At 27.6% G+C, this 25,737-nt stretch overlaps 1 protein-coding gene across 1 annotated transcript in view; it reads left to right on the forward strand.

Annotated features, from left to right (window-relative positions):
• GlyT (Glycine transporter) overlaps positions 1-25,737 on the forward strand; it is a 99,813-nt gene that overhangs the window by 46,766 nt on the left and 27,310 nt on the right. Inside the window, exons 2-4 of the mRNA XM_065512097.1 lie at positions 8,769-9,583; positions 12,928-13,276; positions 13,355-13,633. Coding sequence (XP_065368169.1) covers positions 9,476-9,583; positions 12,928-13,276; positions 13,355-13,633 — 736 coding nt within the window. The 5' untranslated portion in view covers positions 8,769-9,475. The remainder of the gene's footprint in view (positions 1-8,768; positions 9,584-12,927; positions 13,277-13,354; positions 13,634-25,737) is intronic.

The following is a 25,737-nucleotide window of genomic DNA, read 5'->3' on the forward strand; positions in this document are numbered from 1 at the left end:
ATTATGAGGTATAGTCTCCATTTATTAGTATTATTGCTTCGTTATGACAAAATTGTTAGTGCTTTTGCTCAGACAACTTTGTCTTGACAACAAACGTCATTAATTGTTATGATAAATATTTGTCAAGTATAGACAGGGGGTTAGATTTAAATAATATAATTGCAAAGAATTAAAAAAAATCTTTCGTGAAATTTGATAATTTGACTTAGTTTATGATGAAAAATTATTTTTTTTACTTTTGAAATTCAAAAATTCCTAGCAAGAAATATTACTTTTACTTTATTAATTTTGAATAGAAGATATTGAAAATTAATTAATTTTTTAAAAGAAAACTTGAATTTTACTTTAAACAAAATTTTATATTTTAAAGAAAATTCCAACAAAAAAATTAATTTTCAAAAATTTTATAACAAAAACAAATAAATTACTTCAATTTCATTAGTAAAAATTATTAAAACTTAAGTAAATTTTCAAAATATACATGCTTTTTTCTAAAATAAAGTAAAATTAATATTAATCATACGCTCCCTTGAACAAAATTTGATATTTTAAAGAAAATTCTTTAAAAAAAAAATTACTAGAATTTTACAACCAAAACTAATAAATTACTTCAATTTCAATAGTCACAATTATTAAAACTTAAGTAAATTTTCAAAATTTCTATGATTTTCTAAAATAAAGAAAAATTAATATTAATCATACGCACCCCTAAACAAAATTTTGTATATCGATGAAAATTCCTTAAACTAACTAAATTTCCAAAAATTTAATGTGATTTTAGTTTTTCAATATCGTTTTCAAAATAATTCAAATTTACAGGGGAAAATATAAAATTATTTTGTAACTTTTTATTTTTTTAAAAAAAAATTTTTAAAAATGTTTTTCATTTGTATTGTTAAAAAACAGAAATTAGTTTTTGCTATAAAATTATGGCAAATTTATTTAATTTTTTAGTTGTTTTCTTCAAAATTTTAACTTTTTGTTCAAGGGTGCGTATGATTAATATTAATTTTTCTTTATTTTAGAAAATCATAGAAATTTTGGAAATTTCCTTTAGTTTTAATAATGTTTACAACAAAATCTAATACTTTAAAATTTTTGGGACTATTTTAATAAAATTTGGGTTAAAAAAATACAAGGATTTAAGTAAAATTGTAATCAGGCATGTGATGAAAAATGATCGTTTTCAAAACTGAAATCAATCTCAAAAACGATTTAGGTGTGATGAATTTCGATTGATTTCACATTTCATTTCTGTTTCATTCCGTATCATTTTTATACCAAAAAACAACAAAATAAGCAAGTCTGCATTTGTTTACCTTAATTAATGTGAACATTTAATTTCAATAAATCCCCTTTGAAACAAATCGGAATTTGAAACTAATATGACAAAACGATTCAAACAAACACATCACAGCTTTTGTCGTTTTGAAATCGTTTTTGCAGCTAAATCGTTTTTCATCACATACCAGAATATGTTGCTCAAAGTATTCGATTTAGTATTGTCCTCATATCAATAATCAATTATTCAATTTATAAAAGGTTTATAAAACAAAATTTCCATTCAAAATCAGTTTAACAGAACCATGATAAATTTAAAAATTGATTGCGAGTATGAGGGCATTAATAAATCGCATAATATGGCCTTTCAAATTTAAGTTTTGCTTTAAAAAAGTCGATTTCAATCAAAATTTTTAAAATTTAAAAGAATTTATTATTGAACTTAACGTCCAATAATCAAATGAGCAGTAGAAACTAACTTTATTAATAAGTAATTTATTAGTTTTTGTTATAAAATTCTTAAAAAAAAATTCTTCAAATTGATTAAATTTTTTCAAGTCAAATAATCCATTTCTATCAAAATATTTAGTTTCTTTTTTGCATTAATTTATTTAAATTGATGTAATTTCTTTGTTTTTGTTACAAAATTCTTGAAAAAGTTTTTAATTTTAGTAGTTTTCTTTAAAATATCAAATTTTGTTCAAGGGTACGTATGATTAATATTAATTTTTGTTTATTTTTAAAAAGTCATGTAAATTTTGAAAATTTGCTTAAGTTTTAATAAGTTTTTTTATACAATCTAATAATTTAGAATGTTTAGCTCTTTTTAAAAATAATAAACTGAAAGCTTTGTTGTTGTAATTATCTCAATTGAGCTATTTATGAAATTTGTAATTTTTCAATTTTAAAGAAATATTTTTTTTTAATTCTTTAAAAATTATTGACTTTTACAATATTGAATAACTGAAATCGAAGTATTTCATTAGTTTTTGATATAAAATTCTTAAAAATTTATTTAATTTAAGTGTTTTTCTTTAAAACACTAAATTTTGTTTTAGGGTGCGTATGATTAATATTAATTTTTCCATATCTTAGAAAATCGCTAAATTTCTTAAAATTTTCTGAAATTTTAATAAGTTTTACTATAACATTAAATAATTTAGAATGTTTAGGTATAATTAAAAACAATAAAGTGAAAGTTTTGTTATTGCTATTATCTCAATTGAGCCATTTATGAAATTGGTAATTATTCAATTTTAAAGAAATCATTGTTTTTTAATTCTTTCAAAATGTTTGACTTTTACAATATTGAATAACTGAAATCGAAGTATTTCATTAGTTTTTGATATAAAATTCTTAAAAATTTACTTAATTTCATAGTTTTCTTTAAAACACTAAATTTTGTTCGAGGGTGCGTATGATTAATATTAATTTGTCTATATCTTAGAAAATCGTTAAATTTCTTTTTAGAATGTTTAGGTATAATTAAAAACAATAAAGTTAAAGTTTTGTTATTGAAATTATGTCATTTGCTCAATGTTTATATTTTGATATTTTGATATTCCTAATTTTTCAATTTTACAGAATCTAGTTTTCAAAAAAAAAAATCTTTCAAAATGTTTTACTTTTACAATACGAAGTATTTTATTAGTTTTTGATATAAAATTCTTAAAAAATTATTAAATTTTAGTAGTTTTCTTTAAAATACCAACATTTTTTCAAGGTTGCATATCATTAATATTAATTTTTCTTTAGTTTAGAAAACAATTTAAAAAACTTTCTTAAGTTTTTATTAGTTTTATCATATTATTTTAATTATTAAAATTTATTTAATAAATTTCTAAAGGGACATCCTTGCTGTTTCACCTTAACCAGAAAAACCAATAGAATTTCAACCAAAAGCTGCATTGTTATGAACTTTACTTTACCTCATTTAACTATAACCAGGTATTATATTGTAGAGATAGCTACGTTTTTATTATATATTATACATATTTGTAAGATATAAAATTTGTAAGTTTAGTAAAATGAAACATACTCGTACTTACTGGCATATTTAGGATAAACACAGTTTAAGGTAACATGAAATGGAATATTTTAAATAAATATTAAAATAATTTAAATAAAAATGATAACAATTATAAGATTAAAAGTTAAACTAACAGATTATTATTAGCAAATTGTTTAAATTGAATTTAATATTTTGTTAATTCATTTAATTTCAATTATTAAAGTGAAAATATTCCGTTTAAATAGAGATTTTATTAAAAAACAATAACTTAAACCCAGTATTTTAGTGCGCCTAAAACTATACTTTAAATTTAAACCATTTTTTCGTATCTAAAACCTTTTATAAACTAATAAACCTGTGAGATTCTCTTTTCTAAATGTCAGTCACTCTCATCACAGCAAAACAAATGGAAATCGTTTTTAACAAATAAATACACAGCTTATCTCCAAGTGTGTAAATTTGTAGATCAGGGTTGGAAAAATTACCCAACACAATTTTAATGCAATCTCTTATTATAGGTTTTTTTAGTATTAATATTTATATTCAGTAATTACTAATGAAAGTTGCACAAAAAACTAAAAAAAAATTAAGCAAAAAACTTTAAAAAAACTGGAAAATTTGCAGAACAAAAGTAATTTTTCTTTCAACAAGCAAAAGAGAACAAAGCTGGAAGAGTATTTAATTAAAGATTTAGCTTTGATGTAGAAAAATTTGTTATTTTTAAATTTAAAATTTAAATTTACGAAACTTTTTTTCTAAAACGATTGAAATAGAATATAATTTTTTTCAATATTTATTTAAATAATATAAATGTCTTTAGGATTTCACAGAAATTTTGTAGTTTTTGATCATTTAAAAAATTTTACGAAACTTTATTTTTTCTAATTAAATTATATAAAAAGTTATTTTAACTTATTCCTTTAACTTATTTCAAACTTAACTTATTTCAAAAAATAAAAATTTATATTTTTCGACTGTTTAAAAAACTTAACGAAACTTTATTTTTTTAAACGATTGAAATAAAATTTAATTTTTTCTATATTTGTTTAACTTGCATGAGCTTCTTTAAAAATCCTACAAAATTTCGATTTTTGGTAATAAAAAAAACTTAACGAAACATTATTTTTTACTCTAAAAACATTAAGAAATATATTTTTCTTTCATCGTTTAACTTAGTTTAGCATCTGTTTAGAAATAAGAAAATTTTGTTATTTTAACGTTTTCAAAAACTTAACGAAACTTTAATTTTTAAGCCGATGAAAGTAATATATAATTTTATATTATATTTGTTTAATTTGGAGTTAATATTTTAGAGTTCATAAAAAATTTTTTTTTTTCATGACTTAAAAAACTTAACGAAACTTTATTTTTTGAACCGAATATAATAAAAAATTATTTCTTACATATTTGTTAAACTTACACAAGATTCTTTAAAATTCTTAAAAAAATTTTATTTTTTGGTAGTAAAAAAAAACTTAACGAAACTTTATTTTTTGAACTGAATAAAATAAAATTTAATTTCTAACATATTTGTTAAACTTGCACAAGATTCTTTAAAATTCTTAAAAAAAAATTGTTTTTTGGTAGTAAAAAAAAACTTAACGAAACTTTATTTAAGAACCTGAAGACATTTCGAGCAAGGTTTTTCTATTTTCGTGTAACTTATTTAAGTGTCAGTTTAAAACTAGAGAAAAATATTTTTTTGTGCTTTTTAAAAAAACTTAACGAAACTTTATTTTTTAAACCAATGGAAATGTATTTAAAATTTTGAAATATTTTTGTAACTTGCCCAAGATTCTATAAAAATTTTAAGAAATCTAGTTTTTTGGTGATTAAAAAAAACTTAACGAAACTTTATTTATGCAACTAAAGACATTTAGAACCACATTTTTATATTTTCATCTAACTTATTTAAATTTCTGTTCGAAACTAGAAAAAAATATATTTTTTGGCGTTTTAAAAAACTTAACGAAACTTTATTTTTTAAACCAATGTAAATAAATTCTAATTTTTTCAATATTTGCTTAACTTGAATAAGATTCTTTAAAATTCGAAAGAACTTTAGTTTTTTTGTCCGTTATAAAGAACTTAACGAAACTTTATTTTTTAAACCAATGAAAATAAATTAAAATTTTTTCCATATTTGTTGAAGTTGAATACGATTCTTTAAAATTCTAATGAATTTGTCAATTTAAAAAACTTAACGAAACTTTATTTTTTAAACTAATAAAAATAAATTTAAAATTTTGAAATATTTGTGTAACTTGCTCAAGATTCTATCTTAAAAATCTTAAGGAATTTTGTTTTTCTGCTTATTCAAAAAAATTAACGAAACACTTTTAAAAAAACCAAAATATTTAAAAAGATTTTTTATATAATTTCTTAATTTAGACTAGAAACTAAACTAAATCTGGAAATTAATTTAAAAAAACATAACGAAACTTAATTTTCAAAATTAAAAATATTTAAAAGAATTGGAAACAAATTCTTTATTTTTTGAAATTACATTAGAACTAAACAAAACTGGAAATATTTTTTATTTTTATGGAATATTTTTTATTAAATTCTGAAAAAAAACTTTACAAAGTTATTTGCTTTTAGATTTGTTGAATTTAGTAAAATTGCTTTTCAATGTTGAAAAAAATAGTATGTTTAAAGACATTTAAAAAACTTAACGAAACTTTATTTTTTTAAACACAATATTTTTTTAGCTTAGTTGTTATTTCTAGTAATTTTATCGAAATTAACGAAAATTTTTTTCTTAATTGTTTTATATGAAATTTATTATGTTTTCTATAGTTGAATTGTAATGCAATTCTAAAGAAAATCTTGATTTAATGTCACTTATATAACATAACAAATATATTATTTATTAATAGTTTCAAAAAGTTAAACTGCAAATGAATTTTAAAATAATTTCTTATTTTTAGCAATTAAAACAAATTTAACGAAAGTTTATTTACCAAACTAAATGAATTCTTGGATTATGTATAAACATTAATTAAATAAATACGTTTTTCATACAAAATTCTAAAATTTCTAATGAAAAATAGAGATTTACTTAAATATTTGTTCAATAGCACTGAATTTTCCATTCCTGCTGTTGTTAGTAAAATAATCTCTTGCTCCCTATTACCCTCCCACACAAACACACACACTCAAACAACAAAAGACAACAATAATTGAAACGAACAAATAATAACTACAACAACAACAACAACGATAATAAAACAACACAAATCCCTGAACTTAAAACTGTACAGAAAAATAAACAACAACATCAACACAAACATCAAATAAAAGATGAGAAAAACAGCAACAACAACAACAAAAGCTATTGTCTCATCGGTCAGACAAACAAAGAGATGACAAATATATAATACTCTTTAGCAAAATAGGAAAAACAAAAAGAAAAGGAATGAAAACTAGACAAGTTCGCCTTTTTTTCGTTTTAAGAACTCAAATTGGCCAACTTAAACTGCCAGGTCCTGTAAAGGAAGATTTTAAATGAAAAATAAACATGTATGAAACTATAGTGGGTCAAGCACGACCATATGATACCCTACACCGAGTATAAACAGGACTATTACTAATTATGTAGCTATCGTCATAAAATTAGGTGACATGTCTTCTGTTTATAAAATGTTTTTAATTAAGCGCTTCCTTTCTTTAAATTTAAATAAAACAATGGTGTGTGAGATATGGAAATTTGTTATTAGTTTGAAAGGCCTATCGATTTTATTACTTCTGGTATTTAACATCGTGCAAATGTCCGCTGCGTTTTCGCTGGGAAGCACCAATCCGAAATGTCCAATTTTCCATGACTCTGGCACATAAATCATGCTGTATTTGACCAATGCACTATAGGTTATTTTACCCATTTTTGTCAATTTCATGTTGCACTTTTTGAGAAATATAATTTTTCGTAGGCAGCCTCCGCTTGCAAAATAACGAACTTGCGGAAGTTTGGTTGAATGAATAAAAGAATTAGAAGAGAATGCTATTTACAATTTTTTGTTTCTAATGTTGAATGCGGCAATATTTTGAATGAGGATAAATAAGCCTATTCCAATGAAGGAAAAAATTTTTTTTTTTGATGGATCCGCCATTTTGAATTTGAAAAATTCTACCTCTGATTCGAAATCAGCAATCTTGAAAATTTTAAATTTTCATGTAAATCAGAAGACATTTTAATAATTACGCCGCCATATTGGATCCGCCATTTTGAATTTGAAAAATTTTACCTTAGATTCAAAATCAGCAATCTTGAATACCCCTGTATACCAATTTTCATGTAAATCATAAGACATTTTAAAATTTAAGCCTCCATTTTGGATCCGCCATTTTGAATTTGAAAAATTTTACCTCAGATTCGAAATCAGCAATCTTGAATACCCCTGTATACCAATTTTCATGTAAATCATAAGACATTTTAATATTTACGCCGCCATATTGGATCCGCCATTTTGAATTTGAAAAATTTTACGTCAGATTCGAAATCAGCAATCTTGAATACTCCTGCATACCAAATTTTCATGTAAATCAGAAGACATTTTAAAATTTACGCCGCCATATTGGATCCGCCATTTTCAATTTGAAAAATTTTACCTCAGATTCGAAATCAGAAACCTGGAATGTTCAATGTTTCCTTATAGTTTTGGCCTTAAAAATGGGTAAAGGGCCGCTGTGGTTTTTGGCTTATTTGCATAGACCTGTGACTTAAGAAGACCCCACAAGAAAAAAATCTAACAGTGTCAAATCTCATCAGCCAGTTCACACCAGCTTCACGTGAGATGACCATGCCCTCAACTCGCTTGTGCATAATGTCCAATGTGACATGAGCTGCAGACCAGCCAAAAAGTTTGAAGACCAGGAATTGGAAGCATTACTCCGTGAAGATTTTTGTCAAACTCTACAATAGCTTTCAAAACGATTGGGAGCTACTCAATCAGCAATTTCAAAACGTTTGTAAGCAGCAGGATTAATTCAAAAGCAGGGAATTTGGGATCTTGAAAGACGATTTTGCATGTCCGAAGGTTATAGCTAACAATGGCCATTACTTTGAATTAATTTATAGTGTGCAAATGTTTGAAATAAAAGCTAAACATTTGAAAAAATTTCTTATTTTTGAGTCATTCACCCTTGAGATGAACTTGAAATTAGCTCACATATGAAAAACTATTTCCTGTTCACATTTTTCTTAAAATTTTTTACTTTTAATAATGACAACATTTGAACAATGGAATTTATTTATTATTTTTGCACAGATAAGATTGCAATAAAAAATTTCTTAAAAAAATCATATTTATACAAACATATTTGAAGGCTTACACATGTTTTTAATTTAAAAAACTAATTATAACTTAACATTTATTAGTTTTACTCCAATACTACAAGTTTTTTTTTTATTTTTTTGTAATAAATTCAAAATTGTTATATTTATTACATATTTTTTTCTGCTTTGTGTATTTTTCAGATTGATTGCAGTAAAAGGTCATCATCATCATATTGACAAGAATATTCTGTTTATATATCACTTTTATATGCACAAACAAAAACGTCTACTATAAAATTAAAAAAAAAAAAAATAAATAAAAAACCTTCAATACCTGACAATGTCAATGATCACAATAACAACAACTATGATGTTCTTTTTACCAACAACATACACAACTGAGCAGCAACAATTTAAAAAACAACAACAACACCAACAACTGAAATAAATATATAGAATAACAAGCATCCGATGTTTTTTTCAATTTTCAAATAAATTGCAACAGTTTGTAAATAATACAAAACTAAACTACAGTTTAATAACAACTACTTCAAAAATAATATAAAAAAAAAACTCACTTAGTTTCATTAATACACATTTTCAATCAATATTTTTCTAAAAAAGAAAATAAACTAAAACATACACACGTACTTATTTCCCCTACTACTTTTGATAAGCAACTCTGTTTTACGGTTATAATTTGTTAAACTATTATGTAAACAAAACCCAAACACTCTCACACAAACAAACATTATATTAGTAAACAACAAAGAGAAAGAGAGAAGAAAGAGTAGTAACCCAGCCATTTGCATATATACCGTTCAAAAAAAAAAAGTGTTGTTAAACTAGTTAAAGGTTAAAGAGGAATATACGTAAACAAAACAGCGAGTTTTTCTTGTTTGAACAACATGGATAAGAAATCGGGTTCAACATCTAAATCAAAAACGAAATCAAAACAAAAGAAATTGAAACCAAATAAAGAATCGAGCACACAATTGGATATTGATTTGTGGGAGGTAAGTAATTATTAAAAATCACAAGAAAAACTAATTTTTGAAAAATTCTCAGTTTTAATACATTTTTATTATGTTTGCCTTTATTTGTGTCCTTGCAAAAAAAAACGCTTTTCAAATATTGTATTTTCCCATTAATATCTGTTAACCTCAGCTGTTGCCTAACAACAAAATCTTTAAAATTATCAAAGAAAATTTTAATTTAATTTATCAATTATTTGCTTATTTATTTACAAATATCTAATACTCATTTATTAAAGAACTCTGGCAACTATTTACAGCATATGTAGAAAATTTCCCTGCAGCTATTTAAATATAAAAATAATAACGAAAAAATTAAAGTATTTTTGTCACACAAAAATACAACAACCTAGTTATAAAATATCAAATGTTTGAATTGGCTGTTGGCCAAATTGTTGTTGACGTGGTGTACAATATTTTTTCCACAAAACTAGCATTTAAAAATACAACAAAAAAAAATAACAGAAATTGACAAAGATTTATATGTATGCATTTGAGATGGCCTCCTTCGCCACCTTCGGCTTTACACCCGTAATAAAAAATGAGACCTATAGACACAGACACAAAAAGGCAGCCAGGCAGCAGGCAGTCAGGCATACTTATACAATTTCATACAAATTCGTTGAAAATAAAGAGGCAGGATGAATTACAGAATAGAACAGAACATGAATGTTGCTGCTACTGCTGATACTGCTGCTGCCACAATAACAAAGAGAAAAAGTGTCAACGTCAATTGTTGGCAATTTTGGTATAAATAATCAAAGCAAGGTTACTTACATCCACTACAATTACACTATGCCTTAAAAGTATTCAACCAAATTTCAAATAACTTTAAAAATTTAGTTATACATTGGTGTCTGCCTACTTTTGCTAATTACTGTTAGATCAAACATACATATTCATTTTTTTAGTAACCTACAATTGAGGCTGTGGAGGCCATGGTCGTATTTCAAGTGGCAGCATATTAATTTAATCATAAATTATACAAAAAAAAAATAATCGTATTAATAAAATATTAGCGCCTCAAAGTTGCTTTCTAAATTAACGAATTCTTTTCTCTAACATTTATTAGTTTTGTGCATAAATTTTAATGTGTTTACTAATGTCAACACTTAAGTTCAATGAGATTTTTTAAATATTTCCTAAAGAAATCAATGTCTTGGATTCCATATCATTTATTGTATAAATTTTTAAAGAATTCAGAAAATTTTAGAAACCTGCTCAAGGTAAGGTTTATTATGATCAGCCACAACCTTTGTCAATAGAGGAGACTGAGTCTCATAAGAGGAGACAATAGTCTCGTCAATAGAGGAGACAATAGTTTCGTCAATAGAGGAGACTAGAGTCTCGTCAATAGAGGAGACTAGAGTCTCGTCAATAGAGGAGACTAGAGTCTCGTCAATAGAGGAGACTAGAGTCTCGTCAATAGAGGAGACTATAGTCTCGTCAATAGAGGAGACTATAGTCTCGTCAATAGAGGAGACTATAGTCTCGTCAATAGAGGAGACTATAGTCTCGTCAATAGAGGAGACTAGAGTCTCGTCAATAGAGGAGACTAGAGTCTCGTCAATAGAGGAGACTAGAGTCTCGTCAATAGAGGAGACTAGAGTCTCGTCAATAGAGGAGACTAGAGTCTCGTCAATAGAGGAGACTAAGCCTCATAAGAGGAGACAATAGTCTCTTCAATAGAGGAGACAATAGTTTCGTCAATAGAGGAGACTAGAGTCTCGTCAATAGAGGACTAGAGTCTCGTCAATAGAGGAGACTAGAGTCTCGTCAATAGAGGAGACTAGAGTCTCGTCAACAGAGGAGACTAGAGTCTCGTCAATAGAGGAGACTAGAGTCTCGTCAACAGAGGAAACTAGAGTCTCGTCAATAGAGAAGAGTCTCGTCAATAGAGGAGACTAGAGTCTCGTCAATAGAGGAGACTAGAGTCTCGTCAATAGAGGAGACTAGAGTCTCGTCAATAGAGGAGACTAGAGTCTCGTCAATAGAGGAGACTAGAGTCTCGTCAATAGAGGAGACTAGAGTCTCGTCAATAGAGGAGACTAGAGTTTCGTCAATAGGGGAGACTAGAGTTTCGTCAATAGAGGAGACTAGAGTCTCGTCAATAGAGGAGACTAGAGTCTCGTCAATAGAGGAGACTAGAGTCTCGTCAATAGAGGAGACTAGAGTCTTGTCAATAGAGAGACTAGAGTCTCATCAATAGAGGAGACTAGAGTCTCGTCAATAGAGGAGACTAGAGTCTCGTCAATAGAGGAGACTAGAGTCTCGTCAACAGAGGAGACTAGAGGAGACTAGAGTCTCGTCAATAGAGGAGACTAGAGGAGACTAGAGTCTCGTCAATAGAGGAGACTAGAGTCTCGTGAATAGAGGAGACTAGAGTCTCGTCAATAGAGGAGACTAGAGTCTCGTCAATAGAGGAGACTAGAGTCTCGTCAATAGAGGAGACTAGAGTCTCGTCAATAGAGGATACTAGAGTCTCGTCAATAGAGGAGACTAGAGTCTCGTCAATAGAGGGTACTAGAGTCTCGTCAATAGAGGAGACTAGAGTCTCGTCAATAGAGGAGACTAGAGTCTCGTCAATAGAGGAGACTAGAGTCTCGTCAATAGAGGAGACTAGAGTCTCGTCAATAGAGGAGACTAGAGTCTCGTCAATAGAGGAGACTAGAGTCACGTCAATAGCTGAGACCAGAGTCTCATCAATAGAGGAGACTAGAGTCTCGTCAATAGAGGAGACTAGAGTCTCGTCAATAGAGGAGACTAGAGTCTCGTCAATAGAGGAGACTAGAGGAGACTAGAGTCTCGTCAATAGAGGAGACTAGAGGAGACTAGAGTCTCGTCAATAGAGGAGACTAGAGTCTCGTCAATAGAGGAGACAATAGTCTCGTCAATAGAGGAGACAATAGTTTCGTCAATAGAGGAGACTAGAGTCTCGTCAATAGAGGAGACTAGAGTCTCGTCAATAGAGGAGACTACAGTCTCGTCAATATAGGAGACTAAGACATGTCAATAGAGGATACTACAGTCTCTTCGATAGAGGAGACTACAGTCAATTCAATATAGGAGACTACGGTCTCCTATATATAGTTGACTACAGTCTCTTCAAGGAGACTACGGTCTCCTCTATATAGGAGACTACGGTTTCTTTACTAGAGGAGTATAGAGTCTCGTTAATAGAGGAGCCTACAGTCTCCTCATCTATAGAGTTTTGTCATTAGAGCGTACATGTTTTAATTTACTTTAATTTGTATTTAATCTTAATAACATAATTTCATATAATTTAATTTTCTTTAAATATTTTTTTCTCTCTTATTAATTCCCAGCAAAATGAGGATCGTTTTACTTCCATCGAATTGCCACCGGGTCAAAAAATGCCCTACATTAATGCACCACCACCAGCGCCTGCACCGCCCACTCCCAAACCCGCCAAGGTGGACAAACATACACCCAGCAAGGAACAATTGACCTCCATACCAACGGTGGCCACACTGCGTGACGTTGATTCGCATGCTGCTCTACTAACGCTCGATGTAACGGCACAAGGTGATCCAAATGAGCCCGAAAGAGGCAATTGGACGGGACGTTTTGATTTCTTGCTATCACTCTTAGGTTATTCGGTGGGTTTGGGTAATGTATGGCGTTTTCCCTATTTATGTTACAATAATGGCGGAGGTAAGTTGTCCTAAGCATTACATACATAGTAATTTACTCTTAATGTTCATATTGTGTTTTTAATTTCGTTTGTGCCAGGTGCTTTTCTTATACCCTTTAGCATTATGCTGTGCATTGCTGGTCTGCCCTTAATGTTTATGGAATTATCGTTTGGTCAATATGCCGCATTGGGTCCCGTTGCCATCTATCAACGTTTCTGTCCATTACTTTGCGGTTTGGGCACTGGCATGATAATTGTTTCGGCCATTGTCATGCTCTACTATAATCTCATTATTGCCTGGACAATATTCTACATGTTTGCCTCGTTTACCACAGAGCTGCCGTGGCAGAATTGCGAAAAAGAATGGAGTACAGAAAGTGAGTTTAATTAGCATTTTTTTAAAAAGATTATTAAACGTTTTATAAGCTAACAATTGTAATAGCAATTGTAGGTAATAATAGCGAGATTAGTAGATAACAATTTAAATATCGATAATTATAGCACTAAGTTTGTATTAAAGATAATTAATTTTTAACACATTGTTATTCATAAAGAACTAGCGACGTGATTGGTTCATCGGAGAGGACACAGCGTTTTATGGGAAAATCCAGTTTCGATAACAAAGTTTTCTATGAAAACCCAGTTATCGATAACAAAGATTTCAATAAAAAATCCAGTTATCGATAACAAGGTTTTCATGAAAATCGATAACAAAATTTTGTATTGAAACCCAGTTATCGATTACAAAGATTTTTGGGAAACCCCAGTTATCGATTACAAAGATTTTTGGGAAAACCCAGTTATCGATAACAAAGTTTTCTATGAAAAGCCAGTTATCGATAACAAAGTTTTCTATGAAAACCCAGTTATCGATAACAAAGTTGTCTATGAAAACCCAGTTATCGATAACAAAGTTGTCTATGAAAACCCAGTTATCGATAACAAAGTTTTCTATGAAATCCTAGTTATCGATAACAAAGTTTTCTATGAAAACCCAGTTATCGATAACAAAGTCTTCTTTGAAAACCCAGTTATCGATAACAAAGTTTTCTATGAAAACCCAGTTATCGATAACAAAGTTTTCTATGAAAACTCAGTTATCGATAACAAAGTTTTCTATGAAAACCCAGTTATCGATAACAAAGTTTTCTATGAAAACCCAGTTATCGATAACAAAGTTTTCTATGAAAACCCAGTTATCGATAATAATGTTTTCTATGACAACTCAGTTATCGATAACAAAGTTTACTATGAAACTCCAGTTATCGATAACAAAGTTTTCTATGAAAACCCAGTAAACGATAACAAAGTTTTCTATGAAAACCCAGTTATCGATAACAAAGTTTTCTATGAAAACCCAGTTATCGATAACAAAGTTTTCTATGGAAACCCAGTTATCGATAACAAAGTTTTCCATGAAAACTCAGTTACCGATAACAAAGTTTTCTATAGAAATCCAGTTATCGATAAAAATGTTTTCTATAAAAACCAAATTATTGATATCAAAGTTTTCTACAGAAACCCAGTTATTGATAACAAAGTTAACGATAATAAAGTGTTCTATGAAAACCCAGTTAATGACAACAACGTTTTCTATAGAAACCCAGTTATCGATAACAATATTTTCTAAGAAAACCCAGCTATCGATAGAAAACTTTGTTCCTCGTTAATTGAGCTTTCTATAGAATTTTTTATTATCATTAACTTGGTTTTGTTTCTATAGAAAATTTTGTAAATTCAATTAAAGAATTCTCTTTAAATTCTGTTTGTCTACATGCACAGTCATGTTTGGCACTGTATGCAAATGTATGTAGATGTGTCTGTCATCCATATTCTGCCAATATTTTGCCACCAACAACAATTACTTTTTAAGTGGCTTGTGTTTCGATTCATTAATAGAGACACATTTGCAAAAATTAACTAAAATGAAAGGTTTTGTCTCAGAGAATTTTGTAAATATGATCGAAGTTAGTTAGTTATCCTCACGCTGATTGAACACAATTTCCCTGCATGACTAAACATGTCTAAAATGATCTGAATATTTTTGTAATTTTATCTGGAAAAAACATTTCGAGAAATTTAATCTTGAAGTCTAAACATGTGTCATTTTTCAATAACTCTCTTTAAAAGGATCCACCCTAATACTGCTGCATATGTATATATGGGTTAGAGTGTGATAAATTAGGTCATATAAACATATTTTTCAACAAAACAAAACAAAACAAAAATAAATAAATATTTGTCTATGTATATGAGTTTGCATTTATGTTTATGGTTTAAAAACATATTCGTGGAAATAATTTTGTCATCAATTGCTTTTAAATCACATTCCAAACAATAACAACCAGCTATATATCACAACTACAGCATACATTTAGGCAAATAACCATATAAATTACAAGTAACAGACTTTTATGGGCAGAAACATGTAGTATTTCAGACATTTTAATATTTTTTTAGTAATAATTTTTTTTTTTTGGCTTCATAAAAGTGTTAAAGAGAAAGTAATAAATTTTGGATATAAAATGCAAATGGGATTAAGTCAGAGATTTGTTAAAATATGAATTACTATTTTTTAGGAAAGGTTTGTTGACATAACACATGACGACAAATTTTCTAATTTAAGGCATAGAAAATTACTAGATATTCTGAGGGTAGGAAGCAAGCTTTCTAACTAATTAAAATTATAAAAATATGATTGAAACTTCAATTAAAGTATAAAAGAAAAAAATATAAAATTTACTACCAATGAAGCCTAATTAAAGTATAAAAGGAACTACGATTGAAGCCTAATTTAAAGTATAAAATAAACTACGATTGAAGGCTAATTTAAAGTATAAAAGGAACTACCAATGAAGCCTAATTTATAGTATAAAAGGAACAACGATTGAAGCCTAATTTAAAGTATAAAAGGAACTACATTGAAGTCTCAATTAAAGCATAAAATTAGCTATGATTGAAGCCTAATTTAAAGTATAAAAGGAACAACAATTGAAGTCTTAATTAAAGTATAAAAGGAACTACAATTGAAGCCTAATTTAAAGTATAAAAGGAACTGCGATTCAAGCCTGATTTAAAGTATAAAAGGAACTGCGATTCAAGCCTAATTTAAAGTATAAAATAAACTACGATTGAAGGCTAATTTAAAGTATAAAAGGAACTACAAATGAAGCCCAATTTAAAGTAAAAAAAGGAACTACCAATGAAGCCTAATTTAAAGTATAAAAGGAACTACGATTCAAGCCTAATTTAGAGTATAAAAGGAACTACGATTGAAGCCTAATTTAAAGAATAAAATGAACTACCAATGAAGCCTAATTAAAAGTGTAAAAGGAACTACGATTCAAACCTAATTTGAAGTATAAAATGAACTACGATTGAAGCCTAATTTAAAGTATAAAAGGAACTACGATTGAAGCCTAATGTAAAGTATAAAAGGAACTACAAACGAAGCCCAATTTAAAGTAAAAAAAGGAACTACCAATGTAGCCTAATTTAAAGTATAAAAGGAACTACGATTGAAGCCTAAATTAAAGTATAACATGAACTACAATTGAAGCCTAATTTAGAGTATAAAAGGAACTACGATTGAAGCCTAATTTAAAATATAAAAGAAACTACATTTGAAGACTCAATTAAAGTATAAAAGGAACTACGATTGAAGCCTAATTTAGAGTATAAAAGGAACTACAATTGAAGCCTGAATTAAAGTAAAGTTAACTACCATTGAAGCCTAATTTAAAGTATAAAAGGAACTACGATTGAAGCCTCAATTAAAGTATAAAAGAAACTACAATTGAAGACTCAATTAAAGTATAAAAGGAACTACCAATGAAGCCTAATTTAAAGTATAAAAGGAACTATGATTGAAGCCTAATACAAAATATAAAAGAAACTACATTTGAAGACTAAATTAAAGTATAAAAGGAACTACGATTGAAGCCTAATTTAAGGTATAAAAGGAACTACAATTCAAGCCTAATTTAGAGTATAAAAGGAACTACAATTGAAGCCTGAATTAAAGTAAAATTAACTACCAATGAAGCCTAATTTAAAGTATAAAAGGAACTACTATTGAAGCCTAATTTAAAGTATAAAAGAAACTACAATTGAAGACTCAATTAAAGTATAAAAGCAACTACCAATGAAGCCTCAATTAAAGTATAAAATGAACTTCAAATGAAGCCTAATTTAAAGTACAAAAGGAACTACAACTGAAGTCTAATTTAAAGTATAAAATGAACTACGATTCAAGCCTAATTTAAAGTATAAAAAGAACTACCAATGAAGCTTCAATTAAAGTATAAAAGGAACTACAATGGATGCCTCAATTAAAGAATAAAAGGAACTACAAATGAAGCCTAATTTAAAGTATAAAACTAACTACGATTAAAGCCTAATTTAAAGTATAAAAGGAACTAAAATTTTAAATTATTTCCCAAGTAAATTGTCTCTAAGATTTAGAATTAGTTTAAATTATCGTTCTTTCCCCTTCTTTTGTAAAATGCTTCATAAGAATCTTGGTCCCCATTGTCTAATTAAATTTGTTTTTTTTACTCTCTATTCCCGCCTGTCATTTTCGGAAATAATAACAATACAATTCAAATAAAACAAAAAATGTTTAGTTTAATTCTACATGCGACACAAAACAAAAGGAACAAATTTAATGAATAGCAAAAAATTAATACAGCTTGATGAAATGAAATGCTAAAACACAGGAACACATGAACATACAAATGATGAGAGGGAGGGTGTGGGAAATGTGAAGGAACTACAAGAATTCTAAACACACTTTACAATGATGTACATACATTTGGAAGTCCTCATTTGAAAAGAGCCAAAAAAGCCTTAATATATGCTACTAAATTTGAACTTTAATTAGTTTTAAAATAGCATTTGTAAGTATGTTTGTTTTGGCTTAAGCCCTGATCATCCTACTTGTTCCAATTCAACAATATGTAATTTCAGTAACATATAAACGGCCTCTTAAAGGGCCTATCAATGGGCGTAAAAGCAATATTCTAGTTGATCCAAGTTTATTTGCTTCTAGTCCATAAATAAATTCACATTGATCGGAAACTCTGCTGTCAAATACCTAACTCAGTTGTAAAAATCACAAGTAACTAAATAACAAATCTTCCAAAGCATCAAATGGATGACATTCGATTTGTTTTCAATGGCAAATTCCACAAAACTCCTTCAAATAAATCTTTAAATCTTCCCAAATAGTACCAAAACAACAAAAAAGTACCATTAAAGTAAAATTATCATCCCTGTATTACATACACAATCATTAAACGTAGACAAAAAAAGATACACTTGAGTTGCGTTATTGTAAATTCATGACTAGAAAATTGTTGTACTTGTAACCTCCTTCAACATCTTCTCCGACTCCTGCTGCTTCTGCTGTAAACTTCAGTATCGAAAGTTAAATGAAAGCGACAGTAGTAGATGAACAAATGATTGAATGAATAAAGAAGGCATAGAATGAAAAACTGTAAAAAAAAAGAACGAAGGAAAGAAAAGACTTGATTATGATTGTGATTGATATGAATGAGATATGCTCTCTCACACACACACAGACAGACTTTTATATATACAGACAAAAAAAGGAGAAAAACTTGAAGAACCCTGCAGTTTTAAAGGTAGCATTAAACTACTAGGCAATAGTTTTAGTGCTGCTTAGGACCTGATTGTGAAACTCGAGTGTTGTATTTCTTTCCACATCATTTTTTAATAATTCATTCTCACTACTAAGGTTTTTGGCAACTGAGTTAGGTCTTTGACGGGAGAGTTTCCGATCTATGTGTATTTATCTATGGTAATTTCTGCTTGTCAAACTTTTTATAACAAACTAGTAATTCAATTTCAATTAAAAAGTGTCGATTGATTTACTCTGCACTACTTTTCACCAAAAAAGTAATAGTTCATTAACTATATCAAAAGGGTTACAACAATATAGAACCTCGAACATTGGAACAGCTAATGAATTAATATCTGATCAGTTAGAGTTCCTACTATTAGGATGGTAAGTAACTATTGTTCGTTTTGATGGTTGATGAGTTACTATTGTTCATTTTCTTCTAGCCAGAACTTGGTCCTCGTTCCTGCCTGGCATAATTATGTATGTTTATATATTTGTTTTTTCTATACATATGTATTTGTTTATGTTTTTATAATAATGGCTACATAAAAATGCCATTGAAATGTCTAATCATTTGACATTGTACACTCAGCTATTCTCTTACAAAAATATAATAAGTAAAACCAACCATCTCTTCATAATACCCTAAATATGTAGACGGATAAATAGTTTGTGATAAAGATGTTTACGCCACATAACAATAAAATAACAACAACAAAAACAACAATATAGAATTGAACTTTGTGTTTCATTGTTACACTGCTCAACTCAATAGCTTAGGAAGCTGTATAAGAGAAATATTAGAAAATAAAAAATAAATTATTGTAAATAAAGAAATTACTAATGCGATCCATAGTTTTAGAGGAAGAGTTAAGGTTTCTGATTATTACAGAGATATCAAATTTGGAATCTGATTGAGCTACATGGCATCAAAGAGAGACATTTGCTTTTGCTCTCTAATAAGCTGTAAATATGGTTTACTTGAGGTATGAGTGATATTTAATTTAATAAAAAATCACTCATACCACCCGTAATTCATAAATTAAATTTTTGTTTTGTATCAAAATAATATTCAAACAGTACAGTGTTCAACCTCAGATTATAAAAATTTTAATTTAGAGTTATGCTGTTATACAGATTATATTCTATAGAAAAAATTGTTATACATTGAAAAATCTGTTATACACAACACAAAAAATTCTATAAAATAAACCGTTATATGCAAAATGTTTGATATACAAACTATTATACACATTTTTTTTAATAAAAAACTTCTTAGGTTAATTTATAAGGATGACGTGGGTTCCATAGCTTCCAATACCTCCCATTATGATTCCCTTAAAACTTGTATATAGACAGTTTTTCATAAGTGAAACTGTTATACAGAAAATTTTCTACAGAAAAAACTGTTGCACATAAAATTGTTGTTAGAAAAAACAGTTATATACAAAATTCTTGATTACAAATTTGTTATACACAAAATTGTCGATATAAAAATCTGTTATATGCTAAAAAGTCTATAGAAATAATGTTATGCACAATACTTTCTATAGAAAATACTATTATATAGAGAATTTTGTATGAGTTTTCTATAGAAACTACTGTTATACACAATATTGTCTATAGAAAAAACTGTTATACACAATATTTTCTATAGATAAAAATTTTATATAAAAATGTTCTATAGAAACAAACATTTATACACAAATTTATGTATAGATAATACTGGTATACACAACATTTTATATAGAAAAAACTGTTATACACAAACTGTTCTATAGAAAAAAATATTATACTCAAAGCGTTTGAAAACTGTTAAATATGCAATTTTCCATAAACAAAAACTGTTATACAAGAAACATTTCGTAGAAGAAACTGTTATACAAAACATTTTCTCTAGAAAAAACTATTATACAGAAAATATTCTATACAAAAAACTGTTATACACAAAATAGTTCAGTATAAAATACTGTTATAAACAAAATGTTTTATAGGAAAACTGTTATACACAGTTTTTTTATATAAAAAATATAGCTATACACAAAAACAAAAAATTTTCTATTGAAAATTTACTATAGAACACAAAATTTTCTATATAAAAAACAGATATACAGACAATGTTCTATAGACTAAACTGTTATACACAAAATTGTCCATAGAAAATGTTCTATAGAAAAAAACAGTTATACACACAATACATAATACTGTTACACACAACTTTTTATACAGAAAAAAAACTGCTACTCAAAATTGTATATATAAAATACAGTAATACACAGAATTTTGTATAGAAATTACTGTTGTAAACATCATTTTCTATAGAAAAATATTATTTTATTACACACAAAACGTTTGATAAAAAAAACTTAAATACAAAATTTTTCATAAAAAAGTGTTATACAAGCAACATTTCGTAAAAGAAACTGTTATAAAAAAAACCTTCTCTAGAAATACAGAAAATATTCTATAGAAAAAACTGTTATACACAAAATAGTTCATAGTTATAAACAAAATGTTCTATATGAAAACTGTTATACACAGCTTATTTTTATAAAAAATATAGCTATACAAAAAATTTACTATAGAACAAAACATTGATACTCAAAATGTTCTGTATAAAAAACTGATATACACACAATTTTCTATAGACTAAACTTTTATACACCAAATATTCTATATAAAAGCAGTTATACACAAAATTGAAAATTTTCTATACAAAAAACTGTTATACACACAATTGAAAATACTGTTACACACAGCATTTTATATAAAAAAACAGTTATACACAAAGTGTTCTATAGAAAAATATTTTATACACAAATTTTTTCTGTTATAGATGCAATTCTTCATAGAAAAAACTATAATACAGTCAATATAACGTAGAACAAACTGTTATACACAACATTTTCTCTAGAAAAACTATTATACAAAAATGTTTTATAAAATAAATTGTTATACACTATATCGACCCGGCTTTTAATAATAGAATATATATGGGGAATTTCATGTCAAGTGAACCAACTTTTGAAATCGATGTCTTCCGATCGGGATGAAATTTGCACCAAGGTTAGCTCTATTGGATAGTAACTCAGACACAATTTTTCAACAACATCGGTCGAGAACTCTCTGAGTTATAGGGGGTAAAATTTTGACAATTTGGTCAAACAGGGGTTTTTTCTTATCCATGTAACTTATTACCTATTGTTCTTAGCAAAATGTGTCCCAAATAGTATAGATAGCTATTTCTTCGATCTTTCGAAAAAAAATATTTAAAAAAAAAAATAAAAAATTTTTAATATTTTTTTCCGAAATCAAAAACTTTTTTGACTTTTTTTTTAAATTTTTTCTCTTTTTTTTTTTTTTTTTTTTTTCTTAAAATAAAGTTTAGATATTTTCCTTGAACACCTACTTGGTCGCTTAGTGGGATGCGAGTGGGATATCTATCAAAATAAATATTTTGTAACTCAAAACATAAAATTTTTGACTTTTTTTGCAAAATCAAAAACTTTGTTGACTTTTTTTTTCAAAATGGACCCTTTTTTAATCTTTTTTTTTAGGTCAAACAAAAGCTTAGATATTATCCTTGAAGACCCTTTTGGTCGCTTAGTGGGATGCGAGTGGGATATCTATCAAAATAAATATTTTTTAACTCAAGACTTACAATTTTTGACTTTTTTTTTTGCAAATACGATTTTTTTTCCAAATGGGCCCTTTTTTTAAAATTTTTTTTGTAGTCAAAAGAAAGCTTAGGTCCATTCCTTTAAGATATTTTTAGTCCCTTAGTGGGATGCGAGTGGGATATCTATCAAAATAAATATTTTGTAACGCAAGACATACAATTTTTTAATTTTTTTTTGCAAAATCAAAATTTTTTTCCAATATGGGCCCTTTTTTAATTTTTTTTTTTGCTCAAAAGAAAGCCTAGGTCCATTCCTTTAAGATATTTTTAGTCCCTTAGTGGGATGCGAGTGGGATATCTATCAAAATAAATATTTTGTAACAATTTTTTAATTTTTTTTTGCAAAATCGAAATTTTTTTCCAATATGGGACTTTTTTTTTTTTTTGCTCAAAAGAAAGCTTAGGTCTTTTCCTTTAAGACCTATTTTGTCACTTAGGAAGATGTGAGTAGGATATCTATTAAAATAAAAATGTTGTAACTCAAGACATTCAATTATTGACTTTTTTTTGCAAATTCGAATTTTTTTTCAAAATGGGCCCTTTTTTAAAATTTTTTTTTTAGTCAAAAGAAAGCTTAGGTCCATTCCTTTAAGATATTTTAGGTCCCTTAGTGGGATACGAGTGGGATATCTATCAAAATAAATATTTTGTAACTCAAGATATACAATTTTTGATTTTTTGGCAAAATCAAAAACTTTTTTGACTTTTTTTTAAAATGGGCCCTTTTTGTAATTTTTTTTTTTGCTATAAAGAAAGCTTAGGCCTATTCCTTTAAGATGGTTTTGATCGCTTAGTGGGATGCGAGTGGGATATATATCAAAATAAATGTTTTGTAACTCAAGACATACAATTTTTGTGTTAAAACATTTATTTTGATAGATATCCCACTCGCATCCCACTAAGGGACTAAAAATATCTTAAAGGAATGGACCTAGGCTTTCTTTTGAGCAAAAAAAAAATTAAAAAAGGGCCCATATTGGAAAAAATTTTGATTTTGCAAAAAAAAATTAAAAAATTGTATGTCTTGCGTTACAAAATATTTATTTTGATAGATATCCCACTCGCATCCCACTAAGGGACTAAAAATATCTTAAAGGAATGGACCTAAGCTTTCTTTTGACTACAAAAAAAATTTTAAAAAAAGGGCCCATTTGAAAAAAAAATCGTATTTGCAAAAAAAAAAGTCAAAAATTGTAAGTCTTGAGTTAAAAAATATTTATTTTGATAGATATCCCACTCGCATCCCACTAAGCGACCAAAAGGGTCTTCAAGGATAATATCTAAGCTTTTGTTTGACCTAAAAAAAAAGATTAAAAAAGGGTCCATTTTGAAAAAAAAAAGTCAACAAAGTTTTTGATTTTGCAAAAAAAGTCAAAAATTTTATGTTTTGAGTTACAAAATATTTATTTTGATAGATATCCCACTCGCATCCCACTAAGCGACCAAGTAGGTGTTCAAGAAAAATATCTAAACTTTATTTTAAGAAAAAAAAAAAAATAAAAAAAAATAGCGTATTTTAAAAAAAAGTCAAAAAAGTTTTTGATTTCGGAAAAAAAATATTAAAAATTTTTTTTTTTTTTTTTTAAATATTTTTTTTCGAAAGATTGAAGAAATAGCTATCTATACTATTTGGGACACATTTTGCTAAGAACAATAGGTAATAAGTTACATGGATAAGAAAAAACCCCTGTTTGACCAAATTGTCAAAATTTTACCCCCTATAACTCAGAGAGTTCTCGACCGATGTTGTTGAAAAATTGTGTCTGAGTTACTATCCAATAGAGCTAACCTTGGTGCAAATTTCATCCCGATCGGAAGACATCGATTTCAAAAGTTGGTTCACTTGACATGAAATGCCCCATATATATTTTTTAAAAAAGCTAACGTAGTTTTTGACATTTGAAATTAAATAAAAGTCTTAATTTATTAAAAATATCAACCACCAACTTTTTGAAAAAATTCAATTTTAATTTCAAAATGAGTCAAATATGACCCGAAGAAGGATAAGAAAAACATACATATGTAGCTTTGGTATTTACCAGGGGAAACCCAGTTTTCATAGAAGTAAAATGTTCAGGTATGATATGCTGAAAAGAGACTGATATATTTAGATTATTGTTACCAAAGCTCCGAAAACATTTAACTTAATTTTGCGAAACAAATATTCAAGATTTTTCTCCAGGTCAAATATGACTCCAAGACCTAAGTGCAAAAAATTTTATAGATATTTTTTTGTCAATTTATTTTTCTAAAAAATAAATTGAAAAACTTTTTTTCTTCTTATTTCTATGCGTTTTAATATTTTGTCAAAAAACCGGTTAACCGGTTATTATTAAAAAATCGAAACCGGTTTATATTAAATTGCAATTTTTCGAAGAAACCGAAAACCGGTTTCTAAAAAATGTCGAAGAATCGATCACCCTATTATACGCACAATATTTCAGTAAAAAACTAAACTAAAAAAAACTAACTGTTATACACAATTTTTTTATAAAAAAAATAGCTTTACACAAAATTATACTCGAGGGCTATTGACCCGCCCTTGTCTTTTTGAATGAAACACAGTTTTTTTTAATAAAAATTAATTTTATACACTTTGTCCAACGTTTCCCCAATTTTGTTATACCTTCTAAAAAACAAGATTGGTAGAGGTCAGAAATATATGTTTTTTTATGATGATTTCATTGTAGGTGTCTTTTCGCCCAGCCACTTCTTCAGGTTTGAAAACAAGAAATAGTCATTCGGATCTAAATCCGGATAATTGGACGGATGAGGGAGCAATTCGTAGCCTAATTCATAGATTTTTGCCGTGGAAACTGCACATGTGTGCACACGATTGTAATAATTTTCTATCTCTAGTAGAAAAATAAGCTCAAGATCAGGGCTGCCAAAATATCTAATCGGTCAAATTTACATCGAAACGATACACTAAGAGTTGTCAAAGAAATATACACCAAATCATATGCCTGATACACCAACAAGATATATTGGCTATCATGTATTTTGTTGTTGCAAGAGTTAGGTTTTTGACAATTACGTCTCGTCTCTATGTTATATTAGCATTTTCTCTGAAAAGCGGAAGCCGCATACAAATTCGCTAGCTTGTGTTTTTATTCGTAATTGGTAAATAATAATTCATTCTCACTACTAAGGTTTTG

Source organism: Calliphora vicina, chromosome 5 (genome assembly GCF_958450345.1).
Source record: "Calliphora vicina chromosome 5, idCalVici1.1, whole genome shotgun sequence".
In the NCBI taxonomy this organism is placed as follows: domain Eukaryota; kingdom Metazoa; phylum Arthropoda; class Insecta; order Diptera; family Calliphoridae; genus Calliphora; species Calliphora vicina.